The sequence below is a fragment of the Lampetra planeri genome, chromosome 5, assembly GCF_965212315.1.
Source record: "Lampetra planeri chromosome 5, kcLamPlan1.2.h2, whole genome shotgun sequence".
Lineage (NCBI taxonomy): Eukaryota > Metazoa > Chordata > Hyperoartia > Petromyzontiformes > Petromyzontidae > Lampetra > Lampetra planeri.
This window is the reverse complement of record NC_136111.1, coordinates 11333066-11356664: the sequence shown is the minus strand read 5'-3', so window position 1 is coordinate 11356664 and position 23599 is coordinate 11333066. Positions and strand designations below refer to the sequence as shown.

General features: G+C 42.4%; 1 protein-coding gene across 1 annotated transcript; it reads left to right on the top strand.

Annotated features, from left to right (window-relative positions):
- Positions 1 to 185: 185 nt before the first annotated feature.
- On the top strand, positions 186 to 22223 carry LOC144718857 (MAPK regulated corepressor interacting protein 2-like). The gene is made up of 5 exons (XM_078594430.1): positions 186 to 349; positions 959 to 1046; positions 11295 to 11431; positions 19588 to 19689; positions 21059 to 22223. The coding sequence occupies exons 1-5, from the start codon at positions 298 to 300 to the stop codon at positions 21130 to 21132; spliced, it is 453 nt and encodes a 150-aa protein (XP_078450556.1). The 5' UTR covers positions 186 to 297; the 3' UTR covers positions 21133 to 22223.
- The last annotated feature ends 1376 nt before the right edge of the window (positions 22224 to 23599 follow it).

Genomic DNA, 23599 nt, shown 5'->3' with positions numbered 1-23599 from the left:
CAAGTGCGGCGAACGCGGGGGGGGGTCGTTGAAATGTGGTCCTCCCGAAAGTTAACACCCCCAACCAAACTCCTGACCACGCCCCCTTCCCCACCCTCTCTATCTGCAAGAATGGTCTCGCCCACGTATTATTGGTCGGCTTCACACCGACGGGATGTACCAAGTGCGGCGAAGGCGGGGGGGGCGTTGCAATGTGGTTCTCCACGTGCCCTATATAAGCGAGTACCGTGGGGGGACTCGAGGACGAGTGCGTGTTGTGAGTTAGGACTTTACGGCAACGACAAGGACACCGCGGCGATGTACACCATCACGAGGGGGCCCAGCAAGATGGTCACGCACAGGCTACGAGGTGAGGCCACAGGCTCAGTGTGGAGGAGGCGGGTTGACCTTGTCCACCGGGGCCGATTACAATGGGGGACAGAGGGCCATGCGGAGCGGTGGGTGGTAACTCCGTGTTCGTCAGGGGTCACCTCTTCCACGTGCTCTGCGAACAACACGTGGCTTAACAACGAACGGCATTGTTCATTAATAGTTTAAGGTGGTCTACGGCGCTTTGTTGGCTGGCTGCAGCGTCTTTATCTTGCAATGCCATGTGGCACTTTGGTGTCTGGCGGGATCGTTAAGGGCTCAAATCCCTTGGGCACAACTGGGTAAAAGCTGCAACACCGAATGGGGTTGTGCAAGCGAGCACCGTGCCGACACGTCAATGGGGTTGGCTGTTTTCGCAATTATCTCGGTTGCGTGGAGTTATCCACACAACCGGTACACGTGTCGCTAGTTATTGTCGGCTTAAGTTGTTGATTTGTGTGAGCCCTTTTATGTGAAGTTTCGTGTAAGCTTGGTTTTGGTGAATCGAATTGGAGGAGTGTTGGGTTTATTTTGTTGTTGTTGCTGCTTGCTGGGGTTTGTGGTGGTGTGGCTTGCGTCAAACTCTCGCTTGTTTAATGTCCCGTCACAGGTCCGGCGCAGCAGGCCGACAATAAGAACGGAGTTGACCATCAGGCCGGGAGCCTCAACTCCGAGCAGCGGTCACCGCCGATGGCCTGGTAAGGATCGGGCCTTGGGTTTGATCCCAAGTGCCCGCTGGGGGTCTGGCCCGAGGGGGTCAGACTCTCTGTTTCTGGGTGTTTTTCTGTTGGGTTGAAGTTGCAGCCGTAAGCATGATGGGTCTGGGTCGGGTCTGGTCTGGTCTGGTCCGGTCCGGGTCGGGTCTGGTTCAGTCCGGGTTGAATGTTCCTGTCCGGTGTTCGATCTGGCCCGGTTTAACTCTGCTCCCAGTCCGGGCCCGGTTCCAGAGTCCGTGTGTTTAGGGTGACCTGGTCCTGGTTTCACGACTCAGAGGCAAGACTGATTGCCCTGTGGTCTTGAGTCCGGGTTTCGCAGTCGCCCAGTCTGGGTGTCGGCAACGTATCGTTCTTGTCCACAAAGTCTGGCACCGATTCGAATTTCAAGTCGTGCCTGATTTTAGTCCTCATCTGGGACCAGGTCTCCCAAGTCTTGGTGGTCCAGTTCCCGAGTGTGAGGCTGTCCGGGTTCAGATTTTAGTTGATTCGTCCCACCGAGGTCTTAATTCTGGTTCTCGTTCGGGTAGTGCGTCATTCTACCCGCGTCCTTGTCCTGTTATCCATAGTCCCTGTATGTATTCAGACCTGGGTGCCTGGGACTAGTCCGGGCCCGGATACTTGTACAAGTCTTGGTCCAAGTCGTGATCTTGGTTCATGGTTCTGTGGCCCGGCGGTGTGGCATGTATCCCTGTGATCCCTGGGTCCCATTCCCTGGTGATCCTAACCCCGGTCCACGCTGCACGTGTGCGGTGACCTTGCCCGAAGGTCAGGGTCTCCTTGCCAGAGCCGGGATGAAACTGGGCTCCCGTTATTTAACCTTTACCACACACTGCTGCCCACTGCTGCCCACTGCTGCCGAGTACCAACCACGACACGTGCTGTTCTCTGTTGACTCGCCAAACATGAGAGCGGCTTTAACTGTGTGTGCGCGCGTTTTTTATTCGTATTCAAACGTTATGCTTAAACAGCGCTTTCACTTCGGTTGATGCATTTTTTTAAAGGGTATGCAAGCACACACTCCATTGAAAGCAGCATGGAGGGTCAGTCTCAACTAGAACTGGATTATAAAAGTTGATACGTAAATGTTTGAACGTGATTTAATCTCTTCCCGTGGTTTGTGTATTCATATGTATTTCTCTGTAAATAAAATACCGTGATTTACAGTGATTCCATATAGTGCTTTGCAAATGTATGTGTGACCACGCAGTGATACTGCTAGCTGTTCTGTCGGATGGGCACTGTGTGTGTGTGTCACACTCGTAACTGATGCTGGTAGGGTTTGTTTCGGGCATCTTGCATTTTTTTTTAAATCGGCAAGTTGTGAAGTGTGTGTGTGTGAGCACTGTACTGCCTTTATCTCTGTTCAAGGACACGTGCCAATAATGTGTGCTGACCTCTTCTGCTGTGTCATTGTCTCTATCTACAGTATTGAATAAACCATAAATTAAGAAACTGTTAAAAGCATCTTTGCTTTACATATACAGTACTGCACAGTTGTTTCTTACCTAAACCACATTAGCATGTACTTTTTAAAAAGTAGATTTGTTTCATTTTAATGTTACTAATAACGGTGATGAGTGCAAATTCTTTACCCAACAAGAAGCCTCGACGAATGGCAAGGCTTTTTCTGGAGGGCCCTGCGTTTTGATGTTTGGCCAATTAAATTAATGAAACTTGAGAGCCCAGAGAAAACCCATCGCACTTAAACCCTGCTGTCATTTAGCCACCTCGGAGCCCCACTCCTACGACACCTGGCAAGCCTTAATCACTCATTAATCATGTAGTCATTGAGATGGTAAATGTAGATGTACTGTACTGTACTCTAGTTAATTACGAAACTGTAAAATTGAGCTTGTTAACACACCATATCGTAGTTAATGGTCTCATGTGCAATATTGTTAAAACGTCACAGTACTGTTAGGGTGTTATAAAACAGCTGAGAACGTTAGATGCACCCCAAACGTGTGACTGGTGTCAATAAAGGTATACAACTCTGGTCACACACACCTAATGGACTTTTAAAACGCCCCTCCAACTTTTAATTTAATTTACAGGTAAAACTACAAACCTGTTTCCACATTGAACTCGTGATGCATCGCTGTGCCACCCTCGATGCATGGCCCTTCAGCCATAATGGCCTTTATATCAGACTTTGTTTAAATTGAAAATACAACAGAGTGCGTTTTTTGCATAGGGACGCTTTTGTTCGGATGAACATTAATTGCTACTGTGTGTACGGTGGCGTAGCGATACGCACATTGCACTATGAACTCTGGGCACCCGGGTTAAATTCCTGGAACATGTCCTGGGCAACTCTCATCCATCTGTCCATGCACCAACTGGCACCAACCTGCATGGGGGGAGTATAGGCAAAGAGCCCCCCACATAACCAACATTCGTTTGGAGAGAGGACTTGTCCAGCAGTAGATGAACGAATGAGTTGATCATCTGCATTACTGCCACTTGGCTGTTTACCGACCCCCCCCCCTGCAAGCCACAGGGGAAATTAGATGAATTGTGACAGACGCCTAGTGTACTCTGTCAGCATGTTAATACGTGTGTTTCATCAGCTTGCAGAGCAACAGACGCAGCAGCTCTTGTGTAAGGCACCTTGTGGTTAACAAGCAGCCGTGCCTTAAATATGTTTGGGAAACCAGTTCTTCTCGCAGACATCGAATCAGTTTTAGCTCACGTCGTCGATGATTCAGCAGTTTTTCCATGTTCATTTAATGCAGTCTTGCCCCCTTTTGACATTTCTGAAATTTTTGTTTTTGCATTATTGAGAGTGGCTGTGAAATTAATTGAGCCAAGTTTGCTTGTTTGTACTTTAATTTCTCATTAATGCAGGTAATCTACTTTATTGGCTAACGCATACCATTGTTACACTGTCACAATGACACATTGCTTAGACTTGCATAAAGCTGCAGAGTAGGTATATTTTTAAATCACTTTGCAACTGAAAATATACTGTACTGTATTTATATACTGCATGTTTTGGTAAAGTAGCCTGTATATTTGGAGTTTGCATGTTCTCTTTGTGGTCGCATGGATTTTCTCAGACCTCCATTTTTTTCCCCCCTCATTTAGAAACATGCCTTATTAGAGTATCTGCTATCAATTTCCACATGATGAGCCACTTCGTTGAGCTATCATTTGTGGCCAGGTCGCCTCTGAAAAAGAGAAGCGACCTGTCCAGTAAACATTTTTTAAGTAAAAATGAGTTTTGGTCGATATTTTGGTTAGATCATGCAGAAATATACAGCAATGGTTCACCCACCAACTATAACCCCGTGCTGCTTTGAATTGTACACTTCAGGGTTGATATTTTATGCAAGGCCAGATTCTATTTCTTTCTAAATTGTGGTGAATGTACTCTGCCACTAATGCTGCAATGTCACATGACAAATTGCATACAACTTGTATAAATAGATAAAATAAAAAGTGTATTTACACATGTGTAATAACAGGGTGACACCTGCTGGCTGAAAAGGAAATCACGGGTATGGACACGGTTAAGTACCAACCAATCAGAGAAGGAGGTGTATCTGGGGCAAAGGTGGGGTTAGCCGAGATACTCCGGAAACCTGCTCGAAGGTTCCACGAGAGGGCGTGGCCAGAGGCGGGGCCTAGCCACGCCTAGGGGGGATATAAGGGGGAGCAGACCCAGGGCTTGAGGCTCGTGTGTGGGGTCCTGGGTCCTGGCTGCGCCGCTGCTCGCCGACATCTCTCTCCGTCGTCCGACCACGTGGAAGATCTCCTGTGAGGTTTCCATCGCCGTCATCGTAACGCCGCCAGTCAGCGGCGTAGCCGAGGTGAGGGCGATGGGACCACGCCAAGTGATTGGCTGTGTGTGTAGCCAGTAGAGGTGTTAATACCTAGAGTTATACTCCGTGTGAGGAAGAACAAGTGTTGGCCTGTGTTGTGCCCAGTGTAAGTAATAAAGTACCCTTTACACAACGTGTCATGGAAGTCGCTCCTTACACATGCATCATGATCACCATGAGCATGATTCATGTGTAGTGACTGACTTGGAGACGTAACTTCTTGGAGGCAATTCTTTAATTAAACACCGAGCTCACTTTGTACACTTTATACACACCCTACACTGTTACACACTTTCTGTCTTTCGCTTATACGCAACTCTATTTATTAACAGCCTTCACAGTTCAGAAGAGGTAACTACAGCTCCCAGTCAGGACAGCTGGCAGACTGCCTGACTGACGACGCCGAGAAGGTGAAGACGTAAATGGTGACGATCTTTAGCAGCAACGACGACTGGATCCCACTCCAAACGACAGCCCCGAGCTCCTGCTCGGGGTCCTCTTTTATCCTGTTAGCGTGGCCTTGCTCCACCCCGGCCACGCCCCCCTTCTGGAACCTACTAGCGGGCTCTCGACGTGTCCCTTCCGTAACCTTTACCCTAGATCCCTCCTCGGGTTTATCACTTGGCCTGCTGTCAGTCAGGGCTGCTGCAAGCTGCAGATCACCTTCCCTGCCAGCAGCCAGTGCTATGCTGCTTGGTGACCAATTCTATGGCACTACACATGCATCATCGATATTAATTGACAATTCTGCACATTGTGTTTTATAGTATAAAGTACTGTCTTATTTAAAGGTGCACAGTGTTTATTTATAGTTTGCACAGACAGTTATATTACACAAGGTCACTGCTTCATAGACATTGTAAACAGCCCAGTATTAAACAGTTACAATAATAGTCCACTTTAAACGTAATGTATATGCGTATGTAGTAACATTTTAATACGCTTCTAAATGACATCTCTGTCAATGGAGTAGCTTGCCATGTTTTATTGAAATTGACAGTTCGTCAAGGTTTTATCTCTTTAAAAACGCATGACTCTTACAAGTTGACATTTCCCTCGGAAACGTGATTTATCCATGGGAAATTCCCATGTTAAAATCTCCATGACTATGATGAACACATTATATTGGGATTCTCTGTTGACTTTAGCTTCTAACATTCGACAATGCTTTACTTGGGATCGCTGATTCCAGCTAGCCAGAATGCCCATTCTGACCAATTACAAACGGCCAGAATTGCAATTGAAATGCATTTCCGATGCATAGTGTGTTCAATTTGGCCCACTTCTGATATGGTATTCAGGCAACAATGGAGGGTCTATTGAGCCTGAATGGCCTCGTGGCGGTTGGCCCGAACATGGTACTTCCTATGCCCATTCCTGACCAGGGCTGAATGGAGCAGCTTATGGTTATACATACCCCCTGGCCTATTTATGCTGCCCAGGACACATATGCGCCTTCCTCTTCCCTGAACACAACGCCGGATTTGGGATTAAATTGGGCCAATTCCACGCACCAGGCATCAGCCATATGTTTCAATGGCGATTACACTTTGCTGGCCAGGCCTTATCAGCCCTCTGTTTTACCTGAATGCTCTGCTCCACACCGCTCTGCTCCCAGTACTGTATTCCATGATCCCATTAGGAATCGTATCTACTAGTAAGAATGGAATTGGGGTTTTATGGCTGGGAATCGTGACATTTGCCCAGCTATTGTGACCTATAGCATACATTTGACTGACTATTATCGTTTTGTGCATCATACCCGGAGTAAGTTATTTTTAAATATTCGGGATAATAAAACAACCAAGTTCAAACATACCAGCTGTCCTCACTGACATTTTATTCATCAGCAGCAGCTGCTGTCCACAGGAGGAGGATTTGTTGGCCATGTCTAAGGCTCAGAGCCAACCGTCAAAGCATTTTGACATGAGATCCTCAAGTTAATGTACATCATAACCAATGTGGCGGAGTACTGTGTTACAAAACAATTGCATGGGACTGAAATCCCTTCCAAAGGTGGCAACCCTAACCACATTGGCAGTCCGAATTAAAAAAAAGTCCTCGATTGTATGTCCGCGGAAATGGTATTAAATTACACAAGGATGACGAATAGCAGTGGTGTCTGCAGTTGCTGAAGCAAGGTTCAGGGGCAAATGATCGAGCTCGCATTCGTTTGTCTATCATTTCCTAATCTGTATTTGGCTGCAAGCAGCTGCTTTCGGGAGACAGGTGTTGTGCATTCTGTTTGACTTTAGCATGCCCTCCCCCTCCGCCCCCATTTAGATATAATTAAGCTCGCAGTCGAAAGTGGTGTAATTATTCAGACTTGGAATATGAAGTTGCGTACACATGGTGGCATGCGCTGCAGCAGCAGCTGGTAAGTCCCATGCCATGCTGCCAGAGCTCATGGGACTTGTTCTGTCATAACCAGAGCTTTGAGTTCACTTATTACCTAAAACACGGTTCTCCATTGAAGAAATGGTTTGCAGCCAAACACAAGGAGGCTAATTTAAATGTGCAGGGTTTAGTAATGATTCACCGCATCCCCGATCCAAATGAGTTTTCCTCAAGCCATCATGTGGTTCGGTGAGTCCAGTCTAATTACTTGAGCTTAAGAATCTATTTTAATCTGAATCATATGCATTCTTAAGCCCCTGTGACATTTGTAGTGTATCGATCATTGCCACTTGACCTTGGGAAGTGGCAAACCCCCAGAGTACCGGTTTCATTTCTCCTCATGCCCTTTTTAACAAAAGATATTTGTCGAAATATTGATTTAATATTACATATACATTCAGTTGCTACACCTTTTCTCAAGAGTGGTGCCACAAATTTGACACATTGCGTTCATCCTTTCTAGACACCGTAAAAACTTGGTTTCCTGAAATATACCGACACTACGATATATTGTACGATAAAATATCCGTGGTAATCAAATGCTTTAATATTTTTCTAAATATTGTTATATCGTGATTTATTGTTGCTTGCATACTTTTTATTAAATGTAGTTTTTTTTTTTAGAGATTGATAGATTAGGTTTCTTTTCTTAAATGTGCTTTTGCAAAAACAGTTCCGGTTGAAGTTTTAAGTACATTCAGTATCTGCAATCGAGAACGTGGAACGGATTTGGAAATACAATACTGTACTAGAGGTGGTGATTCAAATGTGATTTTTGTTAAACTGACATATTTTACTCTTTTTACAACCCGAGTTTGGCTGGATTACAAGTCTAATCTCGACTTAACATGTGACTGGCATTCTCTTTAAGGGACCCACACACATGCCAGATCCGTATAGGTCACGGGTTGTTTGACCACACTTACCCATGCTGGTCGGTGTGAGGCGGTGAAATGGGGTGTCTTCGGCACCCTGCCTCGGAAAGAATCCAATATTACTCGCCACTGATGTTATCCGTGCCCAGGAATCAAACTCAGGTTGTCAGGTTCATTGTGCAGTGTGCTTACCACTGTGCACCTCCTTGCAATCAAGGTGTTTGCTCATTGACTTAATATTGTAATATTTGTTGCATGTTATTGCTGGCCTGAGTAACGTCATTGATGGCTTCATTTGAGAGTAATTACGTCACCTTGGGTAGCGATTTGTTTCCTGCTTGGGTCAGGCGGTGTGTGGTCATGTAAAATTGTAGATTCGTGATTGGTCACAGACTACCTAATTGAAAATGTCCTGTATAAAGGTCTGTGTATTTTAAATGCAAATCATAAAACACTGCAAATCCATTTTATTGTCACTCCACACTGTTAAATGATGGCTTTCCCACACTGTGCAGCTCAAGGGGGTTGTTTCACCATACATAACCATGTTGGTCCAGTACGAGCTGGTGAAGGTGGAGAGCATAGACGCAGGACCAGAAGTACATTACAACAATACATTTATCTGATTTTCCCACTGCTGCCTACTACAATATGGTCCCACAAGCCCTACATGGCAACCTGTTTGTGCATGGTGGTGAACCCATCAAAGCACTTCAGGTTCTCAGCGCTGCTTGGCTTCCAAGATATGACGATCGGACATTCCGGGCGACTTGTCCATAGCTGAAGCTCCTTATTCCTACTGAAACTTGAAAGGTTTACCACAATAATTGTGCATCCTAGGGCAGACTTTTAAGAGGTCCTGCAATTTCAGCTGACAATTCAACTGTAATTGCAATTACAATTGACCCCCAGGTCTGACTTGAAAAAACCTATCACAAGGCAGTAATTACTTTTTTTTTCTATTGACGCAGGAATTACTTTACATGGCGTATATTTCCTGTGGTTAAAGTAAACTAGGCACATTAATATAGTTTCCTAAAACAATACTTTCAAATGTCCTCCTTTTTATGGAATTTCTGCAATTTAACAGCAGTGCACGATGCATTGACATATGAGCTCAATAATACATAGAGCAGGTGTGGGTGTAATAATGTATAATGGGATGTCTTCTCTGGGTAGGTAGGTCCCTAAGGTCACATTTATCAGTAGATCACAAGTGAGATAATGGCTGGGCTGGATTTGTTTGGACTGTTTTTGTTTCTGGGGCTGGCTGAACACAAAACGCACTTGTAAATTTAAACTGTAGTTTCGAGCATTTGTATTAGCATACGAAATAATGTACGTCACAGCAAACTTGGACAAATACAAACCCATATCGAACCTATATATACGGAAGTAAAACTTTGCAACTTGCCGATTTAATTAATCATGGGGTTCGGTGTTTTAATGTTCCGCAAGTTTTGTTTTGTGCAAAGTGTGGATGAGCATTGATTTACCTACCAACTCGTATCGGGGTGTGTACAGCACTTGAAAGAAATAAATATCCCCAGTATGATCTTTCACTATACGCAATCCTAAACGTTAATGTTGATTATGCTTCTTTAACAATGCATATATCGTTGCGCATTATTAAATGTTGCAATAGCATTTTCTCCTGGTCACTGAACCTAAAATGTGGTTTGAAAAACCAGTCTTCAGGAATTCGGTTTCAAACCTTTAAACTTAAAACCCTCTGCCTTGTGCTCTCCGTCCCTTGTAGTGACCTTGAGAAATTAATGTTGTGAACAACGACCTCTTCAGTTTGTCTCCTTTACAATGTGAAGGTTATACATTTCTCATTTGTAACACGACATTCAACAGTGTCTTTACATTTAAAGACAAGTTCTACATCAGGTTTATTGTACATATTGTAATTATGTACCACTTGTATTGTATTTTGTTTAACAAAGCCAGTGTGAGAGAAGGCAACATCTGGAGATGGTTGTTATAGTGAGTGTAATGATACTTGTGTGTGGTTGTTATCGTTATTTTCCAAAGTAGTGGTCGCCTGTAGAAAACGTGCTCACATCCCAAGACATGTGATGCTTCGCAGCACTAATTTTGCTTTCCCATAAACCGTGACGTTTCACAAGTAGAAATAACTTCCTGACTGTGTAATCATTTTTTTTATCAAAACATGCCAACTAAAACCTTGTTTCTCCCAGCCAGCTGAAGTGAGTTTTAGAATGTACAGCTCATTCCATTTAATGTCTTTAGATCGGCTGACTGCAGCATTACTTAACATTGGCCACGTGCCTTCTAGAATAATGCACAGACATACAATACATGTAATTGGCGTGCCCGGTCTTTGCTGGCTGCTGCAGAAAAAAAAAGTTGTGAAATGCTGTCTCATTTGGATATTTTACACTCTCATACTAAAGCATATATGAATTCGCCCTGTCCATAATGGGGTGGGGGGAGGCACGATAGCTCTTGGTAAACATGACTCATTATGAATTATGAAGTTGTAACTAATATGGAGTTGCCCTTTGAGACAACTAGAAAACGTGATCAAATTAAATCTTGACTTAAAGCTTTCGTGACTGCAGGAATTACCATCTAGAACTTGAGAGACACAAAGCAACGGTAAAAAAGGGACAATTTATAAAGATGCAAACATTAATTTCCCCTACCAGCTACCAGTGAGGATTCGGACTGCTGATTGTTTCCAAGGATAAACGGAAGTTGGAAAGCATTACATAATCTGTGCTTGTGCATTTTTTTACTGAATTTTGGCTCGTGGCTTTATTATTTGGGAAAGTTGGCAAGACACTTTAAATACATGAATGTCCTCTATCCAGGAAACGCTGACTGAGTCACAAAAATGTCCTTTTATGAGGGTCCTGCCTGGTATTTTTCGTATTTACGTGGGTGAGAGGAAACCTAGTGAAAACAAACACTACAAAGGGATATCGTTAAAATTCGTGCTGCCACTTAATGGCCACCTCGCAACCAGGAAGATTTTGTATCTTGTATGCTTGACGGCCTCCGCACTATTATCCCAATCGCCCGCTTTGAAGCAATTAAAATTTAGAGGCGTGTGCTGCGATGCGCCGCTAAGTTCTGTTTCCTGTCTTGTGCTGTTGCCATGTCAGCTGTGTGACCCCCAAATTGGTGTTCAACCCCGTCAATGGCAAGCGGAGCAACGGGCTAAACCTTCCCACACCGGCACCGGCGCACAAGGAGCTCGGCACGTCCTCGCACGCCGAAAACGTCAGCTTCGTCTACAGCAGTGAGTGCCACAGCACGTTGGGGGGGCCGCTCCACTGTTAAGAACACATTGCTTGCCATGTGTGTGAATATCCACGTTTGAACATACTTGGACGTGCAGATATATGGTATACTTTATGTAATGTACACGTACAGCGCATTTGTATCAATCTCCTGCTCGATGAATGTCTCGCCTACCTTGTTCGCCAGTCGTCGGCACAATAAGGGATGATGAGTTATGGATGACGAAGACTATGGATGGTTGTAATGATCTTTTGTTGTCGTGGTCACAACTGCAGTCACCGCCGCTTGGTAGATCACTGTCGTTGTCAGTCTGCAACCGAGAGACTACTTGCAGGAACGGGCATTGGAGTGGCAAGCTAGAGAAGTTGGTGATAAGTGTTTGTATTCTGTTCAATACCCATGTGGGATAGTGCTGCAAGTAAACTTAACACCGTAAATGCTAGTCATGGCACAATGGCGATGCATATGGTGATAGATGAAGAATTACTAAATGATGGTTGGTGAAATAGATGATGGTGCATGGTGATGTTTGATGACGTTGAGGAATTTTATCATCTTTGTAGCAGATGCTGTCACAAACACCCAAGTATAGTACTGTGCAGTACTCCATGTTGATCATTCCGTTACCCATGTTTACCACGGGTAGCAGTCATTGAACTCTACTACGTGCGAAATTCATACCATTCTATATTATCTGTGATTATCAGAGAAAAGTTGTGGATAAGAGGAGTCCACGAACCCCGTTCCTTGCGATAAACTCATCCCATTATTCGTGATTGTCATAGTACTGGACCACACGCAATATTCTTACTATTAGCTATGAATATTGAAGATAATAGTCATGGATAAAAAAATATATTTCCACACATTGGAAACTAAACCACTTATTGGAAAATGTGCTTATCCACAAAAGCGGCCCCACTCCTGAAGATCCTATAACTCTGGCCAAGCAATTTATGTTATGTGGTGTTTTGCATTATTTCCGACGTTCCGCTCCACGTACCAGGAGCTTCAGGAATCCGGTATGTGGAGCGAAAAAGTTGTACTTTGTACCAAACAATACGAGCTATATATAGCACAGCTGTGCAAACCCTATGCAGGAGGAGAATTCGTGGCTCCAGATTTCTTGAATATTCAAGACCGGTGGTTGTTGAAAGAGTGACGTTGCAAGAAACCTGCTCCTGAAACTTTTCGTGGCCGATTACATTTGTCAGTGGCTTTTTCGCAACACCAGCTCTTGCCACTACAGTGAGAACACATGGATGCTGCTCTAAGTAACCTAATCCAGGGGGGGTGTGCTCAGAAGGTTGTACAAATGGAACAAAATAACTGGCTGTGCACTGGTGGATGGTGCAGGTTGGCAAGTATTCCAGTTGGCAGTGTGCCAGTTTGCCAGTGCGCGCGCGTGTCAAGCAACGTTGTTTGTCATCCATGCAGAGGAACTGGACTTGGTGCTGTTTGCTGATGGTTAGGAAGATGAGGCATGCGTGTGCATTCATCGAGCAAGCTTTTTACAGATAGCTTTTCAAAGTATGTTTAATTTAATTGGTTGATTGAATGATACACTTTATATTAGCAGGTGAGAACCATTGAGATTTCAAGTCTCTTTCAAATCTGACCTGGGTGTTGTGTTTATCTACAGTATTTGATTTCCTGACCCAGAAATGTAGACTGCTAATCACCAAGGACTCTCATGTGCTTCTAAATATAGAATGTGATTATTTGTTGGTGTAATAAGAAAACATGAGAGCCAAGGAACTGAATGTGTCTGAGAGAGATGTAGCAATGAAATTGGCTTGTGTGTCGGTACTGGGTGAATTATCACAGGATCGTGAATGCATGGCGGTGGTTTGGGCAGGCCCTTCCTCCAGTGGTGAATTGACCATGGCTGATGATGATGAAGATTGGCAATATAATAGTTAATGCTTTGCCAAAATTCAGCATGTAATACATTTGGTATTTATTATTAATCCTAATTTTGAATCCCTTATGTGAAACATGCATTTTGACAATGAGAGTCAAACAATCATGTGCCCTCACCCATACTTTCCAGTAGATTGCCAATTCTAGAATTTACCATTCAAATGTGAGGATTACATGAAAGTGGTGCCCTTAATCATACAAAACATAATGTTCCAACACAATTGTTATAATGGTAATGTTAAAAAGGAGAGAATGAACGTCGGTGGCCTTTCACCTAGTTTAATACAAAACACTATGATGGAAAATGTGTATTGCATTATTTAAGTAGAGCCATTCAACATGTGCCATGCCTCTGACTACACTTTGCCATCATTGAATATTTTATTCATCTTTCATTTTGTGGTGTGGCTCTGCAAAGCTTTGTATCATTTTTTTTGCTCGTGGCCATTTATAATGTTTTTCATACTTGATCATCTTGAGTTAATCATAATTCCATTAAATCACCCAGAATGCACTCGATCTTGGCAGAGTTGAGCCTGGATTGTCTTAGGTTGCTTTTGGGCTGGTGCTACGTTGTGGTCAGCAGAGGGTAGTGCAGCAGCATACATTGTTGTACTGTACTTCTATGCAGCCATGTATTCGCCTGCCTTCAACAACCCGCATGGTCCAGTGTGGCGTCGTATGGTCAGATAACCGCACCCCTCCCCAATCCAGCAGTGGATTGATACAAGGCTTGTCTGTACACGTGGTAACTTAACACAAAAAGTTGGTTGTGGTGTTTATAGTCTAGACTAAATACAATGCCACTCAAAAAAGTAAAAAGTATACCATGCTTTTATGCTCTACTCTATTCCAGTGCACACGTTATCGGACCATTATTGTTTTCCAAAAGAATCCCCAGAAGCAAAGTAAAAACATTTTGACGTGACGTTCCATATTGTTTACAGTGCGAAAAGATGAATGTTGCCTGTATTGGCAAACATGTGTTGTTGGACTTGTACAACGCTTCGTTGAGATGTTCTTACAAATGAGCATTGCCTGTGCATTTGCTCGGGATACACGGCCAGGGTGGGAGGGTGATTTGAGGGGGAGGCGACGCATGAACCCGGCTCAATGCTGTGGGTTGATGGTGACGTCATCGGCGTGCACTTGCGTGCCCGTGCATCAGCCAGCAAGCCAGCAAAACTTGTTTCTAATACAGTATTAGTATGATGGGCCAGTTTTGACCTTTTTGTTTCACCTTCCATTATAAACATTAACTCCTCTTGTAAACCCATTTAAATAAATGTTTAACATATATTATGAATGTTTGTGTATGCCTGGAAGACAGGATATGCACATGCTATGGTACTGCAGCAGTAGTCCAGGGAGCTGTTCCCTCAAACATAAACTAATCTTTATATTTATTACTCGCATTGTATTATCTTCTGGCCAATTTTCAAATACTGCTGTCAATTTAGAGTGCATATTCGAATGAAAACATCTGTCTCTGCCAATGGGGTTGTGCAAGATGTACAACTCTAGCAATGGTTTTGTAATTGGACACGAATATAGAAAATAAGGTTGTTTATTGCATTTTTTGTTAATTACCAGTAACCGAACGGGGGGGAAAAACTTGGAAAAAATTGTTGTAGTTCTGTCATACAGATTCCTTATGAACAACAAACATAGCTTGTTTTACCTTTTTAACTGAGAATCGAAGGGAGCTGCTGGGATGTAAATGGCGAGCACGCTGGCCTTGCAGTTCAGTGGCCGCTCGTTCAGTTTGGTTCGATTCCGTCTCCCGGTGGCAGCAGTTGAAACCATGGGGTACATTTCTTAAATCTGTGCATTCATTACTACATTATCACTGGGAATGGTTACCAGTTTCTGACTCGTGGTACCAGTACATTTTTTTTTAAAATAGTTACCGTTTTAATTTGAATTTACCAACGTGTAGTGAACTCTGTTTCCATAAATTCATAAGCATAACCGCCCAGCTAATATAGAAAATAAGCCTTCTCTCTGCAGCAATTTGCCTGTTTGTGTTGATGATACTGGTTCACTATTGTTATTTCTTTCATTGTTTCATATGGAAGTAATTACCCCGGAGTTGTCATTTGGAAATACTGTTTTACATTTAAGATGGATTTTTAAAATATACTTTATACAGATTATTTATGCGGCTATTATAAAAAAAAATTACGTTGCACATTTCCATACTTTTTTTACTAAATAGTTATACTGATAGCATACTTTCCAGTGCTACATGAGTGTGTGTTTGACAGGTGAGTTATTTAATATGATTTAATAGCAGCTGTCTTGGCTAGAGGCAGTTGATGTCAATTAATGCTGTGATGTGGTTGTCAAGCCCTTGAAAACTTCAAAAGCAGATAGAGATTATATTAATATAAGTAATGTTGGAAATGTAATTTCAATTAACCAAATGAATCGGCTTTCATTCCCCAAGGGCCACCTATGTGTGGAGACATTCACTAGACATTGCAAATCGAAAGAACGATGCATCCTGTGCGCGAAACTTTTTTTGTTGCTATGGCAGGGAAATCCTGGAAACTTGCCTTTTATTAATTCAGTCATTCGAGTTGTAGTGAAATAAATTGCTCACAATTTTGCCGTTTGGGCATCTCCATGTCCATTCCTTAGTTTCCTTTTTGAAACAAGTATTTATCATGTTCATGTCTTGGCTGTCTGCAAACTCTTAACAGATGCTCACGTCACTTATTCCTCACACCAAATACCAAACTCGCTAACCATCGTGTCTGTACACATTTGACCTATTTTTGAGTAAAAGTCACCCATTATTATACTGCAATGGGAAACTTTAATTGGTAACTCATTACATTTCGGTTTACTACTTAATCGTGGCTTGCTATGGCCTTGATCCAGCAGTGCATTCGAAATGGCTGATGATAATGAGCAATTTTGGTCATCACTTCAGCTTGTATTTTTGCAAATGCGTGGAACTCCTTAAATCAAGTGGTTGATGTACAGTGCATCGTAATTTGCCTGCTGGCTGCTTAGGCCACTCGGGCCAGTGTGGTTAATGAGGGGTTAGCCTGGGTTAGTCGGATGGGGAAAGAGGGATTATCAGGAATAGATATGAAACCAGAGAAGGGCAACTTTAGTGTCACTTGAAGTACGCTACCACGACACAAATCAACGTGTGTGCCGTGGTGGTGGCAACATGGCTTGATTTCTAGATCGTCACTTGCTACAACATTGTTTGGGAATATTTCGCAATATCAGAATCTCGATGCCAGGGGCAGAGAGGTGGTGCAGGGGTTGGCGTACTGCTCTGAACCCAGCAACCAGAGCTTAAATCCCGGCCATGGCTTACATAAAGGAAGAGTGATAATTATCTGCTCTCCTTCACCCTTGGGCACTAACGTGATGAATTGGTCACATGACCCGAATGACCAACAGTCTGGAGTCGCCTATCAGTAAATTTACAAATGTCTCTTAATTGTTTTACACAATAGCTTTATATACATATAGTTTAGTTGTGCACTGTATAAAACAATAATATATCGTGTCTAATACAGGTTGTTTATTATGAATAAAACATCGTACGTCTCCACATGTATAAAGTGTTATTTACACACCTAACTGGAGAAATGTAAAATGCTATAATTGTTAATTCACCCGGTCTCCTGCTCTGGGCGACTTTGTCTTTGTGATGCCCAGGTTTCGCTGCCGTGGCTCCGGCCTGCATCGGTATTGTTTTGCAAGGTTGGCAGTATCTGGATGACCTATAACTGACTGTTCGGGGCCATAGGCCAACGATTAGTTATTTTTCGTAGAAGCTCCAGATGGACCTGCTTTGCCACCTTGAGTTGCAGAGGTCATGGGTGCACAACGTGCCCTCTGGCCTTTTTTTATTTGCTCTTTGGTTTTTTCGGTAAAGTCGCGTAGAAAGAAAATAAATAATAGAATACGACGTTTCGATTGCATTACATTTATAAGTTTACTAGGTTTGTTTTCTCAAACTTCCAATTTCTCTCCCCCTGCCACTCTCTAAATTTTACTAGATTTGTCAACTTCCAATTTCTCTCCCCCTGCCGCTCTTATTGACATGCTAATTTATGATCTGCCCCCCCCCCTCTATATAATGCCTCGTCACAGAGGCGTTGTTTTTCTGTGTGTGTCTCTCCCCCGTGTGTCTCTCTCTCTTTGTGTATGTATCTCTATCCGTGTCTGTGTTTGTCTCTCTGTATATGTGTCTCCGAGCTTGCATTCATTCACACCTGATGACGGTTGCTTGTGTTGCAATCGAAACGTCATATTCTATTTAATTTATTTTCTTTCTACGTGACTTTACCGAAATATCCAAATAGTAATTCCTGCAGTCACGAAAGCTTCAAATACATTTTTTTATTTGCTTAACAACATGTGCAAAACTGGCCACACAGACTTTTTACACACAAGTCATTTTGTATCCTACATTATACATTCAGCATTGGTGTGTAATACAGTTTGAAGTAACATTCATCCTCAAGTTGAGCACGACATTTATTTCCTAATGGAAATGTTTAATTGGTTTGTAATCCTCTCCATCTGACAGCTTTCCCAAGCTATACTAACGGTTTTGTAAATCACAATTTGCTTTCCATGTATATTATAAACGGTCAACGGCCCTAGTTATTTTTTGTTCAATCGCCCACACTGCACACTTCAGGTTCATACAGCAGATGGCAGAATTGTGGCGGCAATGGTTTGGCTCCGATTTCTGACCCCTTGCATCATCCGAGTCGACAGACGTGCAAGGGATAACCTAAAGGTCACCCATTGTCAGAACCAGAATCTTTATTTAGACTGGAGGAATCCAATGAGCTATGAAGCTCTTTCACAGATGTGCAGTAGCACCGTGTCAGAAATTTACAAGAACAATACGAAACTAATAGGACTGCAAAGTATAGGAAAGGTGTAAACAAGTCACTAAAAATGAATAATAACAAATAAAGCATACAAGTACAAATTGCAAGAGCACATCAATTCTTGCCGATATTTCAACAATAAATGGAAGCTTGAGCAAGGCAGCAAAACAACTGGTAAGGATCAAAGTTATCAATCGCATTCGTAAATGTGGCTGTATCCAGCACTAATTTTCTGTTTCAGGATATTTTTTTGACGGAAGATGTACGATGTTAAGGGAGAAAACAAGGTGACAATACTTTGGTGCTGCAAAGGCAATTCTCGTTCTTGGGATAGTTAAAAGGCAATAGGATGGATGTCTGAGGTTTCTTGGGTTTGACAGTGGGGTTAATGAATTGGCTAAGTAGAGCGCATATTTGTCAATCAGGATTTTATGGATGAACAGGGCCCAATGTAGATTTTGCCTTGCATCAAGCGATGTGAGATTGGATTTTAAGTAAAGGTCACAATGGTGGGGTCCTGTATGGTACATCCAGTGCAAATCAAAGAGCAGAGTGATAAAGGGGGTTTAGTCTGTTTCGTATTTCATTAGTAGCTGATCTGTAAGCAGCAGCAGCAGTCGTTAAGTAATAGAATGGTAACCTATTCTTGGTATTTCAACTTTTGCACACAAAGGGTTGCTACTCCCAACCTATCCCATACATGGAAGTGGTGCTGAAGAATAACCCAAATTATCGCTCTTTCTGGAGGTGATCTCTAAAGCTGCCTGTCGTGGAGACACTTCCACCAGCAGTTGCATGAGCCGATACTTGCGGAGCTGCACCTTTACCCCTTTTTTACACTCGTGACCAAAAGGTCATTGGTGGGTTTCTGCAGAGTGAGAAAACGGCAGTCATTGTATCTCCAAACAGGGAGAACCAGAATGAAGTGCCAAAACTGGCCATAAAATTTCAACAAACAATTTGGCCAAGCACCCAAATAGCTGTTCAATCCCCGAGTATTGGCGTGTGTGTATGTGTGTTTTACTGTGGGTTATGTGGTTTGTAGCAGTATTTGTACGGTGAAAACGCCTTTCACCTAATGTGTTATGGAATCCCATATGATGTCATTGTGGTTGGGTTTGACATAATGGGTCGTGCTTGGCTGCTGCAAGGGATCAGCTGTACTTTCTGCTATATAACAGTCACCCCCATATATTAATATATATCTCGATTACAGTGAACCTATATATTACAGCATTTTATAAGATATACCAAGGTACAATATGTCGTGTGAAAATATACCTAACTGTGCTTTGACAACTGTCTTCGTAGGTGCATAAAATTGACAGTTTTCCCTCTGGTTTTGTCTACTGTTTAGCATGGCAAAATGTGAAACAGGATATGAACAACAGGCAGCTGAATGGGAACTCTGCAGGACCTGTGGAGTATGTGCTGGACACATCGGACGACAATCAGAAAAGTAAGTGGTTGAGTGACTAAAAATCCTTGGCAAAATCTGCCTCCAATAACCATAATGATAAACCTTCATGATCAAATGTTTCTAATTGTCAGTCGATAGAATGTTTATGCGTTGTCTAGCATTTACAGACGTAAGTTGATCTTGTCATTAAAGTAGATGGTTCAATCAATTTTTCAGTGCATGCAGCTGTGTTGCATTCAGCTATGCATAGCTTGTCAAAAAAAATGTCCATGCCTTTGTATGATGTAACGTGTACAGAGTTGGTTTAAGGTTAACTTGCATGGTTAGTTCTAGAATCTTAGTACCCTTATATGTCAAGGTAATGTCCTGCTATACATACAGATTTGTTCCATCCGTGTAACACGTTTATGCCAGAAGCAAAGAATAATTAATTCTTCAGGGCACATATGCAGCCATTTCGAGATATCTGCTGTCAGATCTACATCGTCACTTGTTATCGACTAACATCCATATTTAAACTCGGCACCACTTAACAAACACTTCTGCATGAGACTCGTTACACCAAACTGTATCGCTAACCTGCGCATTTTAGCCGCCTTTACATTTTCCATCACCAGTTCATTATCCAGTGCTATTCCACAATGCGTGACGTTCATAATAAATGCAGTAAAACAATTGAGCAGTGTCGCGGTGATTGTCATGGGATCGGTACCAACAAGGTGAATTGTTTGCTGCTTGATCCTGCACAGTCATCGTGTTGTTGTCTCCGAGGCACCGTCCCAATGAACCTTGGACTTGATTTGAGAATGTTGACCTCGACACAACCCGCCCCTCCATATAACAATAATTGTGCAAGCATTTGAGTGATGGTCAAAAGACAAGTATTTTCACGGGAGTGGGATCACCAGAATACAATTTACATTTACTAGGCATCTAAATGGAACATGTCTGGGGACACTTTTCTAAAAAAAAGTTTTGTTTCCTGCCCTACCCTAACCATCTCATCATCATATGTATTTAGGGAGTACTTGTTATCAATCTTGATTTGAAGCTTTCGTGAATGCAGGAATCCATACTCTTTGCTTCTTTCGGTAAAGTCACGTAGGTATAAAATATATCACGACGTTTCGATCGCAACACAAGTGACCAGATACAGCAGTTGTCCAGCTTGTCCTGCTGTATCTGTTCCACCTGATGACGGTCGCTTGTGTTGCGATCGAAACGTCGTGATTTATTTTATTTTATACCTACGTGACTTTACCGAAAGAACCAAAGAGTATGGAGTACTTGTACTAAGATATCTCCAAGTGTTATCATGTCCTAGAATTACTTTAAGGTCACTTAATTTTAGACTTACTGGTTATCTGAAACTGTTGTATTGTTTACTTGAGGTATGTTTTTCTTCTAGGAGAATTTGTTCCAGTGGACCTTGAGGACTGGTGGGCTAAAAGGTTCCTGGCTACGATTGAGGATACTCTGTGAATCGAAAGACAAGAAAATAACCAAAATTTGCCTGTTAAACACAACTGAAAAATAGTTGTAAATAAAAAAAATGAATGTGACCACAGTGGGGTGTAGCCATTCTACATATTTTGGCAGGGTGTGAAAACAATTCTGTGGAGGTGGTATCACGATTTACAAACATTTTCTATGTTGTCAGTCAGATGTGATGCCTTGATATTCTCACTTGTCATGCTCCAGTTCCTCGGTGGTGCTTACATATAAAACAAAGATCTAAACGTTACTTGCAATCACACATTTTTATGAACCCCTATCAGAAGTTAACAGCCATAATCGTGGGAACAGGAGGCAACTAATTATCAGTAACTTGATACGTCATTTCAGGAGATCACGTTTTGGGCCAGATAAAAAAAATCCAGAGAAGTGTGGCTTTGTGAATCACGTAGTATTTGATCATGTGCCTGTCCTGTCAAGCCAATAAAACATGTACACCCAGTGTTATATGAACACTGCAAATGATTCGCCGAAGAGAACGTCTTGTTTTCAAGTGATATTCAGCTCACGTGGGCTGTTTCTGTAATTTACTTCCTGTGAGCTGTGAAACACGAACACTTAAGGGCCTCTATTAATTGGATGGAATTCACTTGCAAGCCTCCACTCATGTGCCTAAGCAAAGGCCTGAAACCTGGTCTCGTGGAATTGCTTCATCCTGGAAGGTGCATCTGCTGTCCTACAGTGTACCATTACTCGTGTTTCTCATTATTGCGCACTAATCCATTATTCTGCACCGGATTCATATCCGGGTTAAAATGAAGTGCATTTCGGTGCATCTGATGAATTGTGTGTCTTTGTGAGCAATCTCCAAGTATAATGTCTGTATTTATTGCCTTTTATTTGCCGCTGGTAAATGCAGTGAGTTTAAATGGATGTTTCACTTTATACACAACTTATATAAGAGTGTCATCATCCTGAAAGGCTGCTGCTGTTGCGTGTTTCATTGTTGACAATGCTGTGTAACTGACGATGAGATTCCATATTGGAGGTTGCCTGAAGGATTTTCCCCAAAAAGGTCACTGCACTAAAAGGGGTCTAATAAAGCAACGTCGTCTATACATTTTACGTGGCTTGTGTGTAAAACACCTCTTTTATAATATAAACTAAAGATTTAAAATCGTATTTTTGTCAAAGCTTGCCTTGCAATAATGGCGATAAACAACTGGCCCTGCATGTTGCAGCAAGAGAGAGCTGTGTGGTAATGTTTTTGCCCCTCGACCTGGACAATGGGATATTGTAAATTGTGTCGTATCTGCTGCACAGCTCAAAGCTCTTGGAGGTACAATGATGATGAAACGTCATTTCCTCCCCCCGCCCCCCCAAAGTGTTACTTCACGATGTGTTGTTTACTGCGAGTCGTCTTACTTGAAAAGTGACGTCACGAAACGCAAAATAACAGTTTCTGCTATGCAAACATTGGGAGTGTGTTCGAAATGGCTGCTAATATAGCCGATATAATTTGCATACGTTTAATATCGGCGTGCCACAATTATATTTCAACAGTTGACTTTCCATACTCTTTGGTTCTTTCGGTAAAGTCGCGTAGAAAAAATAAATATCCTACCGGAGGACAATTGCTTGTGTGGTGATCTAAACGTGATCTATTATTATTTTTCTACCCACGTGACTTTACCGAAAGAACCAAAGAGTATGGATTCCTGCAGTCACGAAAGCTTCAAATCAAGATTAGTCGGCTTTCCAACTTGCAGCTGGCCACCCAAAGATGTGGGATTGCTTTATCATATACACAATATATAAATAAATCATCTGTATTTTTAATGAGCATCCATATTTTAAGATAATTATCTTTAGCGTTTAGTCAAATGATTTCAAAATGTATTTATGGAAATGAATTTTAAAAATGAAATGTATTTATGGTTTATTAACTTAGCTGCCTTATGGTTTTAGTAGTGTATTTGTCTACACAGCAGTTTGATAGGTTGTAAGTTCAAATGTTTTCACAAGCAATAGAAATGTGCACTTTCTTGCTAGGGTTATATACTGTGTATATACACGGGGTGGTCTAAAAGTTTTGAGAATTGCAAATACGATGGCAAAACCTCAGCCGAGGAAACCGAATAATTATCTGGGTGTTCCTATTGTGAAACGATCAGTCGATGTCCTCAGAAACGTTTTAATTTCCACTTCTCAAAGCCGAATTGATTGCCTTTGTGTAAATATGCACACACACATTCTACTGTATATACATAGATGTTGTATATGTACATATATCTCCCATGAAATGCGTGTTTTAAATGGAAGGCATATATGGCTTTTGTCTTGGTGTACTCGTGCTTATGATAACATACAAAACTATACCATGGGGCTGCCAAGAAAATGTAAGATCATAATAGTGGTCCCTCGATGTTAATTGGTTCCACGAAAACCATCGTTAATTGAAATGATCGTGAGTCGAATATAGGAAATGCATGTT

What these genes read in the sequence shown, in the direction of transcription:
- LOC144718857 (XM_078594430.1), top strand. Translation starts at nt 298, where the DNA reads ATGTACACCATCACGAGGGGGCCCAGCAAGATGGTCACGCACAGGCTA. An exon ending in GGTCACGCACAGGCTACGAG is followed by an intron (nt 350 to 958) that starts GTGAGGCCACAG and finishes GTCCCGTCACAG; the next exon opens with GTCCGGCGCAGCAGGCCGAC. An exon ending in CGGTCACCGCCGATGGCCTG is followed by an intron (nt 1,047 to 11,294) that starts GTAAGGATCGGG and finishes TTGCCATGTCAG; the next exon opens with CTGTGTGACCCCCAAATTGG.